The 12,385-nt window shown below is 43.6% G+C and overlaps 1 protein-coding gene across 1 annotated transcript; it reads right to left on the reverse strand.

The window, feature by feature from the left end:
• Window positions 1–43: 43 nt before the first annotated feature.
• On the reverse strand, window positions 44–12,234 carry sh3d21 (SH3 domain containing 21). The gene is made up of 17 exons (XM_056591505.1): window positions 11,926–12,234; window positions 11,082–11,239; window positions 10,884–10,938; window positions 9,886–9,995; window positions 8,782–8,872; window positions 8,583–8,644; window positions 8,431–8,476; window positions 6,491–6,585; window positions 5,825–5,923; window positions 5,369–5,420; window positions 4,405–4,452; window positions 4,190–4,298; window positions 3,288–3,423; window positions 2,527–2,601; window positions 2,077–2,213; window positions 1,714–1,777; window positions 44–1,385 (listed from the first exon to the last, which is right to left on the reverse strand). Exons 1-17 carry the CDS (start codon window positions 11,927–11,929, stop codon window positions 1,353–1,355), a joined length of 1,374 nt encoding a protein of 457 aa, XP_056447480.1. The 5' UTR covers window positions 11,930–12,234; the 3' UTR covers window positions 44–1,352.
• Between the last annotated feature and the right edge of the window lie 151 nt (window positions 12,235–12,385).

Genomic DNA, 12,385 nt, shown 5'->3' on the forward strand with positions numbered 1-12,385 from the left:
AATTATAATTGATTCAGAGTCACAGTTTATGTTTGTATGTATGGGGGGGGGGGGGGGGGGGGGGGTAAGTTCAATATATCGATTGAAGAGAAAAATAATATCAATGTAGCCTATCGATTTATTGAACCTGGGGGGGTAGGTTCAATATATTGCTTGAACAAAACAAAAAAATCGAAATAGCCTATCGATATATTGAACCTGGGACGGTAGTTTCAATATATCGATAGGCTACTTTGATTTTTTTGTGTTGTATATATTGTATATATAGGCTGTATAGATTTTTTAATTAATTTTTCAAGAAAAATATTGAACATATAGGCTCAATATATCGACCGATTTTATTTATTTTTTTCAAGCGATATATTGAACCTACCGCCCCATGGTTCAATACATATATTGTATATAGGCTTTATAGATTTTTAAAAGTATTTTTTTAAGCAATATATTGAACCTACCCCGCTTGAAGAAATTCTTTTTTTCTTCAAGCGATATATTGAGCCTACCCCCCAAGGCTCAGTATATCGATAGGGAATCTCGATGAAAATATTTATTTCAAGCGATATATCGAACCTAACTCCCCCAGGCTCAATATATCAACAGAACTTGTTTTTTTCTTCAAGCAGATATATTGAACCTACCCTCCCAGGCTCAATATATCAACAGATTTCTTTTTTCTTTAAATGATAAATTAAAATAAATTTAATTGATAAACTGTAACATACATGGTTCCGTCCTGGGACGAATGTAATATAGAAACTCTACGTCAGATACAGCCAGTTAAAAAACAGAAACAGACCGTCACTGCCCTCTACAGGTTTATTTTACTACTGCAGTTGAAAAACAAAGCTTGTAGATCGAAATTCCAATATAACAAATTGGAATTTATATCATCTTTTTGATAACAATTCGAATCTTTTTTATTTTACCTCAGGAGTAAAAACCAGCAACGTCCATTAAATGCATTTATATACATTTATGGTTTGTTTCAATATACAAAAAAAAAAAAATCCTTATTTTGCCAACCAATCCCATAGTCAGCAACTGGGTGAGATTTACAAAATAATGAACAAAGCAAAATTTCTTAAAAAAAAGAAACATAAAAAAATATACATATTAGGCTTCCAGAAATCAGAAATACAGCTCCACAAGTACAATGACAAAGGTATAGTATTTAACCTTTTAATACAAGGCTGGTCCAGAGAGAAGCTAGCTTTTTGATCTTAGCTAGCTCTCTTGTCTGCTCACAGCAGTGAGGTCACTTGTCTTTCTGATCTTTTTGTACTTCCCGACAGACGAAGAAAAGTTCTTTGGTCTCATCTACCGCAGGGAGGCCAAGAATAATCCAGACACTATCAATGTTTCATCCGCAGACTGTGTACTTCCTCCTGGGACAAAAGAGACAGATAGTCAGAATCAGTAATCCTCTCTCAGATAAAGCAAGTTCACTGCATGTCGTGCTTCTGAGGGGTGAGGCTGAGTGGGAACACCTATTCATTCCATTCAACTTTATTCTCATTTGTAAATTAATTGTACGAGCAGCAGTCCTCCACAGTGCAGAACGATTAATATACAGGAGGAAACATCTCAAGTGGACCTGTGATGCCCAGTGAGACTGTAGCTGTTGGAGGGGGGATACCAATTTTCATGTTTCTACACCTTTGAGGGGGCTTGTAGTTGTATACTTGGTCGATTGGGTCAGGAGACATGACTGACCTGAAGCATCGTCCGTTTCAGTCTCTCCTGATTCAGTTCCTCTTTCACTTCCTTCATGTCTTGTCTGAGCGAGACGGCGGCAACAGATGCAAACGGTTAGCTTCCGATAATTACATAATTAGGACATGACATAATGCAGCCGAATACAATACACCCCAACATTAATCAACAAAACCGCAACATAACTGTACACCATTCCACAACAAACATAAGCACTTCATTTCACAAAGTATAATTTCGCATAAAAAATTCTAGCCGTGTTATTAACTATTCACTATCAACCAGAAGCATTTTGGCATCTTGATAGAACGCCTGCAGTACATTACATCATTTAACATTACATGCCAGAGGTGTGTCACTCACTCTTGCCGAGTCTTGAGGAGCTCCAGTGCCATCCTGAGCTCCCTGATGTCGGCCTGCAGATCCTCCAGAGAGGGCTCTCCGGGCGGGGTCCTCGCCTCGGGATCTGGCCTGGGTGCTGATGCTTTACTGTCTGACGCCTGTAGGATTTAAGGGAACATCTTCAATTCAATGTTTTCTACATTGTTTTAAGGGGATTTTTCCCCACAGAAGCAAAAATCATCTGATAATGCCGGAAGTGGCAAAGCTTTTGTGTCTGCTTGACCCGTTCTGTGTGGTTATCACCGTAATCGAGCACAAGATTGTGTAAAAACGGTTTGGCAACACAGACTCTTCGCACTCTACCACTATCCCTGGTTGGATGCCAATGGCCCCCGTTTCTCGAGGGTCAATCGTGAATCCCTTCTAAAATCCCAAATTTAATACATTGAATCAAATGAAAACACATCAAACCTTTGACATGCTTTGCGACTTTCTCAGAGGCGACACTCTGGACGGAGAAAATAGCTCTGGTTCTTCAGAAGTATCCTGTAAAGAAGAATTAGACTTGTTCTTACTGACCCAGTCTAACGTCTTAGCGAAGAACCTCAGCCAATTTCAGTCCTAATCAAACCGCTTGTCAAACTAAAACACAAAGGCTGCTAGCCTCCCCTCTAACACCCTATCAAGGAAGCAAATGTGAACGGAAGAGACCCGAGTCCTACAGAAACCTGGAGCCATACCTCATTGATCTACCTCATAAAAGGTGACGTCGAGTTTATCAGCAGTGCTGTAGCATCAGCTTGTGACACGCATTTAGCCACTTGTTTTTCTTGTCGGTTACACAACAATAATCTGTTCTTATAGCACTAATGTTCGGAGTTGGTGTGTGTGTATGTATATACATATATATATATATATATACGTATACACACCACACACACGCACACGCACACGCACACGCACACACACACACACACATACATACATACATAGATACACATAAACCATAGATATGTACTATTTGTACTAAATATATATACTATATCATCTATAGTTTGTAGTATAAGTGTGCTAGGTTCAAGTATGAATGTGTTTTAGTATTAGTATTGGTGTGTATAAGTACTAGTTCAGTCTGCATTAGTACCAACATTTGTTTAAATAGGTAATAGTATTTAGTCCGAACACCAGCAGTAGTAACAGTTGAATGAGTTGTGGCACTAGTGGTGCGGTACCGGTCCGGGTGAAACCAGACCAGAGGGGGGTCTGCGGCCAGGGGGTTTGGCCCGACCCGCCGTGGGGTGGCTCAGCTTCTCGGGGGCTGGCTCGACGCCATCAAACTGGTCTGTTTGCAGATCACCGTTGCTCTTACTGCAGGAGAAAATACACGTTGCACACCGTCACAAATCACACGTCGTCCCAATTCATGCTGTGTGTGTGTGTGTGTGTGTGTGTGTGTGTGTGTGTGTGTGTGTGTGTGTGTGTGTGTGTGTGTGTGTGTGTGTGTGTGTGTGTGTGTGTGTGTGTGTGTGTGTGTGTGTGTGTGTGTGTGTGTGTGTGTGTGTGTGTGTGTGTGCGCGCAGAGTCTCCCACCACTCAGCGGGAACCTTTCAAAGGTTCCTGTGGCAACGCCTGTCTCCGCGAGAGGCCGTCAGACCATAATAACCTTAGCTACACATTGTCACACACACACACAGTGGACCCACACACTGGACACACACACACCATCTATGACGGTTTCGAAGGACTTCCGAAGCCAAAAGAGACAATTGCCTCCAACAAAAGCTAAACTAAAACATCCTACCTGAGCAACAACAGAGGGGGCTAAATAGCTTAATCTAGGAGGGCAGAAGGTGCCGCGCTAGACTTTGGAGTTTAGTTTAGCCCAAACTATGCAGTAACCATAACAAAGCAATCTTTTCGTTGAACTATGAATGGCAGGTGGATATGTGGTGGCGTGTGTGTTTAGTTTAAGCGCGACGTTTGGGCGTGTAGCTCAGGCCTGTGGTAGCTACAGTTGTGAGTTAGCTCAGTTGTGTAGCTCAGGTGTGTTGTAACTCAGTTGCGGAGCTCAGGTGTGTTGTGCTGTAGGTAAAGGTGCCTAGCTCAGTTGTGTGGTAGATGTTTTGTCTCTCACCTCTGTGACACCTTGCCAGGTTTGTCCTTCACAGGGGGTGGGGTGGGCCGGACAAGAGACGGCAGCTTCACCTTGACGGGGGGGTTACTGCGGAGGTCCGGCTTCTCATCTGTAATACACATCACTCCTTCATGTAACAGGGAAACATGCAGCGCGGTGCCATTGAGATGTATAAAGGAAACACAATTATTTTGATAATCTGCTGTGTTCTTTACCTTTGGTCTTGGTAGGAACAGCTCTGTCCATCGCTGGCGTTGGACAAGCTGTGATTCACAGAGAAATTAAAAAAACAAAACGTAAACCGCTCAACTTGTTTCCGCCAAAGCCCCCCTGAACACAGTGAAATCCCCAGCCCATGCCACACACTCTGCACCCTGCTGCAATATCAGACTTCCTGTGAGGTTGCTTAAGTGTGTCAGCACCTCAAAGAGCAAGCTTGGAAGAGCTGTGGAAGCGACTCTGTTTGTTGATAAAAACATGAACTCATTTAACATGCAGGATTCAAGCTGACAACATGCAAACCCTCAACAATCCCATTCACGAGCTCTCTAAGTGTCCCAACTGGGAACTAATGGTGGTTTGGAGATGATGAGTAGAAGAAGCTTCTTATTTCAAATACTCCTCAGATTAAGACAAAGCTACTAACATCCCCCTCATCACTGCACCACGTGTGACCACATCCTTCACCAACAAAGGAATCTTCAAAAATATAACATAAAGCATACTTCTAACTGCTACATTGATTGGATGAATACATAATGATGTCAGAATATGTAGTACAAAATATACTCATATATATATATATATATATATATATACACACGTTATAATATAAATTATTATAATTTATAAAAGTGGTTTCAGTTGTTAAGATTAATACCTCAGTAAAGCATTATTACAGTATTATTATTATTATCATTATGCGGTACTTCAATAGATTCTGATGTATACCATTTACAGCAAAACAGGAAGTAGTCCTTCCAGACAAAGTGAGGGAGTGAGGGAGCGAGTGAGCAAGAGATGATCAATTGGTGAAGACACCCCAGTGTTCTTCCACTCACAACTGAAGCTGCTCTAACTACCGTCCATGAGTCCAGACTATCTCCAACCCTTAACCAGACTAAACCCGCCGATAACCCAGTGACGGCCATCCTGATGGGACGGTTGTCTGGATCTTACCTGGCGGCGTGGTGGCTTCTTTACGCGCGGGTGGGTCGCTCACGGCGTCCGACTACGCAGAGAAGAGAGAGACAAACACGCACACGTTCACAGATGCAGTTACACTACTCCACCGCACAACCAAAACACACCTCGTCTCACTTCACACACCGAGTACCACTGAGGGAAGATCCCGTCACCGATAAGACACTTATGAGTCACGCCAACCAACGACGTCAAGAAACAGAAAATACTTGAGGACGGAAACAGGAAGGGCCCCGATGCCAGCCCAGCTGCAGACAAGAGGTCTCGACAACGTACACCTCATAACTGCACCAGCAACCGTGCAGTAAAAGCTCCAGCAGAAAGACAAGTGACCTCACTGCTGTGAGCAGACAAGAGAGCTAGCTAAGATCAAAAAGCTAGCTTCTCTTCTCTCTGGAGAGCAGCAAGAAAAACGTTGTGACTTCAACTCACTTGTGCGTCTTGCGGTGGTATCGCCATGACAAAGTTGTCAGGGAAGAATCCCTGGCGTCCGTCCAGCTTTCCCTCCCACCAGCCTTCGTCCTCCGTTTCCTTTAGGAGATTGAAACGACTGATTAGTGTCTCCAGTGCCCGCCGGGACGCGTGATTACCCTTCTTAAAGAGGTAGCGGAGAGGTCGACGTAAACACTGCACTTGCTTCGACCTGCGGTCGGTGATCTTTGTGAGATGTTCAAAATGGCCGCTACGGCGGCCATTAGAAGGAGTCACAGTCATAGTCAAGTACAAGAAGGAGTCACAGTCATAGTCAAGTACAAGAAGGAGTCACAGTCATAGTCAAGTACAAGAAGGAGTCACAGTCATAGTCACATCATTTTGGCAGGCCGTGTTCTAGTGTTTTGACTTGAGCGGAGGCATTCGCGGGGAGGGTACAACAGGTTTGGCGGGCTACGCAACATACTTCTCAGATGGGAGACTTTGAAAGAGAAACAAATACAGTGTGCTTGTGAATACCCCTATGTACTGGAGAATGCAGTATGTAGACGTCAACAAGGTAGGGAGGCCAAGGTAGGGGCCATCTTGCTCAAGGATATCTAGAGGGAGGCTGAGGACATCGGGGATCGAAAACCCGTATCTTAGGGCTGTGAGACCGACACAGACCTTGTTTATGATGGAGACGATGTTTCCTTTCTTGAGCTCCAGTTCGTCTTCGGTCTTGGGGGCGTAGTCAAACATGACAAGAGCCCTTTCTGCGTCTGAACAAAGAGAACACCGACTGTTTTGAATCAGGGCGTATTATAATAGTAGTAATTAAGAGTATTATAAATTTATGGGAAACAAATTCCTCTACCGGCTGTTAATAAGCACATATAAGTTACACTGCAGTATAAATGGACGATTATGAGAACTATTAAAAAGGACAGATGATAATGCATTTCTTCATTTAATTTCCTTATTGCCTACGGCAGGGGTCAGCAACCTTTTGAACATGCAGTGCCAGTTTGACATTTTCCTTTAATGAGTGTGCCTTAAGCAACACTAGATTAAAAATTAAGCTGAATTATGACACAACATAATTCATGTTTAGAACTTTTTCATGTAGAGGAGGTTGAATTTAGGTTTAAAAACGATTAAATTGATCCCATTTCAGAATTCTGCTTTCTGTAACTAATTTAAACATATTTGCACCGGGAGGAAACGCCCAAAACGGAATAAAGGTGAAAAAAAAAAACGGCAGTAATGATTATGCTGCCGCATTTTTTTTTTTTTTTAAAGTGTGCCAATGATTATGCTGCCCCGTGCCAGTGGTGCCACGCGTGCCTAGGGTTGCCGACCCCTGGCCTACTGTTACTCGTAGGCAGAGTATAGTATATGTCCCGGATTTCCTGTCAAACATCAACAGAGATCCTTCATATCTCATCTTAGCTCAATTAGCATAAACTCTGATAAGCTTAATGCTCAGGCTGTGTCTTCCTTCATGAATGACTAACGTCATTTCAGGTAAGTGAGGTGAGGTGACAGGGCATTAGTTGACCTGCAATGTGTTGCTGTTCCAAGGTGTGGTCGGATCCTACGCTTTATCAGAGAGACGGTTGTATAGTGGAGGTAATGTGTGTGTGTGTGTGTGTGTGTGTGTGTGTGTGTGTGTGTGTGTGTGTGTGTGTGTGTGTGTGTGTGTCTGTGTGTGTGTGTGTGTGTGTGTGTGTGTGTGTGTGTGTGTGTGTGTCTGTGTGTGTGTGTGTGTGTGTGTTGGTTTAAATTTAATGTTCCATCTTCATGGCAATCAGAAGGAGCATTGCTGATTAGTGCGGCAAACATTGCCAAGACGCATTAGATGTTTAGAACTTTTTCATGTAGAAGAAGGTTCAATTTAGGAGTTATAATAGTCAACAATACCCAAACTGTGATTAAGCTATGTTATAGATTATCCATAAAAGTTCGACAATGAAAAATGTGATTTGCTAGACTAAAAATGGCAATATTTGCTCATCCGATTTTTTCCTTGATTGACTGGGTGTGGCAGTTTTATGTTGTCAGCAGTTTGATATCCTGATATCTACCAGGTAAAATAAAGTCTAATTGCAGTGCAGCAAAGTGCGTTAGTGGTTTTATTCAGCCTTTTAATATTGTCCATGGCACTTTATTGTAACACTCACAACAACCGCATAACAAAGTGCTTCTGAATGTTCCAGAACAACCAGCGAGGAGACATAACACACTTTGTACATTTAGTTTAGACATTGTTTCCCAAAGGTGACGCTCATAACATTAATTATGGGTCTTCTCCTCTATAGACCAGCCAGGGAAGAAGCCTTTAATATTTGAGTCTACTACCATTGCCCCAGTGAAAGAGCAGACCCATCATTAGTGTTATGAGTGAAACCTCTGTTTAACCAACGACGATGCCCTGTGAAAGAGCTATATTAAGGCAGCTGGAGTCAGACAACAAAAGCTAATGTTTGTAGGGCAGGGTTCGACTACGGTTAATTATGTGAACTCACGCGAGTCATGCCCTGTTGTTAAATCTGGTTTACACAAAAAGGTCTGTGTTTTAACATTCTGAAACAAATTAAAATATTCTATGTTTAATTAAAACTTACCAGCCTTTGGTTTTCTCCTCACACTCGCTTTCTGCGGCAGTTTGCTCTGCAGGTAGATTAAACCCATTTTATGTAAATTGTTTGGCGGGCCTTATTGCTGATGGTTTGCATACCAACTCAGTGCGTGTAGGTTAAATGTATGATCAGCGTACCTCTTTAGTGAACACTGCGTCGGTGAGCTTGGGTCTCGTCTTGCCCTCGTTGTTCTTGGCCTCTGTTAAATAATGGCGGAATGAAATTAAAAACATAATAAAACCTCATCCATCTGTGCTAAATCGAATGAGTCTCCACTCTGGTTTCCATCGGGGTTTGTTGTAAATTACTCCAACAGATCCCAGTAAGGACTCTCACCTTTAGGACCAGCGAAGATCTCTTTGGCGAAGTTGGACGGAAAGGCTCCGACTTTCCCATCTTTCATGCCCAGCCACCAACCGTCTTCTATCTATCAGTAGGATAGGAGAGGGGGGGAGAAGGAGACATCAGGGGGTAAGAGTGATGAGAGGGACACAAGAGGAAGGAAGTTCACACACCAGTGTGCTTAAACAGCTGAAATGGCAAGGGGTGGGGGAAGAAGAAATCTATTCACTTAAGAATTCTTATCGCTTAGGATGTTGAATGGATTCCCAACTCCCAGAAATCATTCTTAGGTTTGCCTTTGTTTGCATTATTGCTATCAGTTTATCTAAAAATAATAATAATAATAAAAAAAATGGCATTAGACGCTGTACTCTTCTTTATGCCATTATTCGGCGCGGCGCTTTCTTAGCACAAAGTGGACTGGAGTAGACCCGGAAATCAGCACTGGAGAATCGCTGTTGAATCGGGCGTTACTGAAAGATTCCAACCCCTAGTAATGACGACACACAGCTCAACAGTATACTGCCTTCTCTGTACTATGACCAAGACATGAGTAACAAGCCAGAGCTACTTCAGGTAATTTAATCAGCAAGATCCTCCAGGGAGGTAAGCTGTTGCCAAAAGCTGATTTGAAAAGCAAACTTTCAAAACCAGCCAAAGAAACCGGTTAAGTCAGTCCGTCAAGAGCACGATTTAAATGAGGATCTTATGTCTTATAATGTTGTGCAGGCATCAAATCTACAACTACTATAGTCAATGAAAACGTTCTTACTACCAAGCACTAACTACTGTATGTTAATATCTAACTTCATACCTATACTACAGCTACAATTAAAACTACTAAGATAGTTAAAAAATAAAAACACTGTTTACGTATACGTAGAGTATACCTATACCACACTATTTATATTTTATATATATATATATATGTTACCTTATTTTATAAATTCTCTTTGTTGATAACTGATACCAGACCGTTCCACAGTTAAGGATGGCCATAATTCAAGCATTTCATGTACTTTAAGAACTATACTCGCGGTTCTCCAACATGACATAAACACAACATAGGCTCCGCCCTCAACACGACCTACACGTCACCTCTCTGAGGATGACGACCGTCTCCCCGACGTTCAGCTGCAGCTCGTCCTCGTTCAGCGGCGTGTAGGAGAACGACACCTCACACTTCCTCTGCTGCTTCATCATCTTGGCTGGGAACACACAAGGCATGGACACGTTAACACACACACACACACACACACACACACGTATCAACTGGTTAAAACACACACACACACACACACTCACACCCAAACACACACACACACACGCATCAACTGGTTAAAACACACACACACACACACACACACACACACACATCGACTGGTTAAAACACACACACACACCCACACAAAAACACAAACATCGACTGGTTAAAACACACACAGACACACGCACACACACGCACGCATCGGCTGGTTAAAACACACACACACACACACACACACACACACACACACACACACACACACACACACACACACACACACACACACACACACACACACACACACACACACACACACACACACACACACGCGTGACAGGGGGCTCAGGAGGCCTGCCGCCGAGGGATAAGGCAGAGGCGGCAGAAGCGCCACGTGTCTGGGGAGCGGAGGAGGCCTCAAAGGGACCGTGTTTGTTGATATATCCTCCAGGTTGTAATTACAACCGGTGTGGCTGGGAGCCGGACCACACCGGTCCAAGGTGAGGCTCAGCTTCTGGATCACAGAGTCCAGAGCTCCGGGACAGGTGAACGGCTGTACTTGTGTAGGTGTAGAGCAGATACAAGATACAGAAAATATCTGCTTTACTGTTGGGTGCTACGTGAGCTTAGGGCTGCGCCAAGGGAGAATCCCTTGTGTCATCTTCCGTTTGCACGGGATCAGATTTAATCTGTTGGCCACAGAATCACAGGAGACTCTGAACACATCCTCTGTCTACACCTTTCTAATCTCCTCAACTACAGCCAACACACCTGGTATACAAGAGTAGAGGTTTTAGAGTAGAGCACAGAAGGGGTGAGAGGAGGAACTTACATTTCCTCAGAGTTGGCTCCCGTTTGTGGTCTCCGATCAGGTAGACGGGGACTTCCTGTGAACGCAGCATCACAGACACCACAACAGCGGGATCAAGGTGAATCAAAAAACGCAAAACGCGTTCAAGGTGGATGAAAGCCATCAGAACCAGTGCTAGCTCGTGACGTGCGCGCACGCGCACACACGCCGACAGGTTACCTTGGCGAAGTTAGCGGGGAAGATGCCCCTGCGGCCATGAAGCTCCCCCTCCAGCCAGCCCTCCTCCGAGGCCTTCGTCACCTTCTTCACCAGGTCTCCTGTCCGCACTGTCATCTCATCGCCCAGCGTGCCCTCGAAGTCTATCAGCACCAGAACCTCTGCAACGCCATAGCAACCACATCACCATGGGACAATCGTTCCAGCTGACACCTTTAGTTCTCCTGGTAACCATTTCCTCTGAAGGTTTCTTCCTTCCGTTTTTGACACTTTAGGCCTCTAATAATAAGGGTCTGTGAAGCCCTTTGTGACTTAATTGTGAGTACATTATTCTACCGAAAGGCTTGAGTGCACCGAAACGCAGAACTGCTTCAGCCGAGCTGTTAATAACACAAGCTGCTTCCTATCGCAGGAAGCAGGCGAGCTGCGTGTTTTGACAAGATATGCTCTGGTATTTGGAAGTATCCTCGGAAGGCGTTTCTGGCTAGGAAGTCCATGATGAAGAAAACTAAGAAAACATTCGTATTCTCTTTAACATCATGTTCATTTCAGCACTTAACAAGGTGCTTTTCTTAATAGAGTACTAAGTCCCAGCAGGCTGTCATTTATTAAACTTTACGAGGCTAGCATAAGCCTTCTAGCGAGATTTACAAACACCAAGTGACCTTCAATAACTTCAGTCATTTAAAAGGGTTTATCTGTGAAGACATTGAGTCACTCGAAACAAGTCAGAGAAGGGTTAACTATGGTGTGGGTGGTCGGATGCCGGGAGCAACGCCACCGGGAAGAGACGGTGAACACCTACAAAAACGGAGCGCACCTGCCCGGGGAAAGGTAAGGGACTCACCCATGCTGTCTCCTGGATCTTCAAACTCCTTCAGAAGGTGGGCAGGTACAACAGCTTCTGCCGCTCGTCTATGTACTAGTGCAAAAGGAGAAGTGAGAAAGGTAGCGGTTGTGTTGTGTTGTTGCTAAAGACGGACACTAGACTCATGAAACGACTTGTCGCCAACTTTAAGATTGGGCAACTTTTTCTTGCGGTCATGTGGATGAGGGGAGGAGGAGGAGAGTATTCATACAGGGAGGGATCAAGTAAAGAACAGAGAAGCGGTGCAGGAGGATAAGAATAGAAGGTAAACAGGTGAGACCTGTTCATAACCGCAGGGAGTTGTGTGCTCAGCATTTGACCGTGACTGAGCGGTCACGGCGGATGACCAATGAACGTGAGAGGAATATAATTATAATAATAATAATAATAATAATTATTATTATTATTATTATTATTATTATTATTATTATTATTATTA

Source organism: Gadus chalcogrammus, chromosome 6, assembly GCF_026213295.1.
Source record: "Gadus chalcogrammus isolate NIFS_2021 chromosome 6, NIFS_Gcha_1.0, whole genome shotgun sequence".
Taxonomy (NCBI): domain Eukaryota; kingdom Metazoa; phylum Chordata; class Actinopteri; order Gadiformes; family Gadidae; genus Gadus; species Gadus chalcogrammus.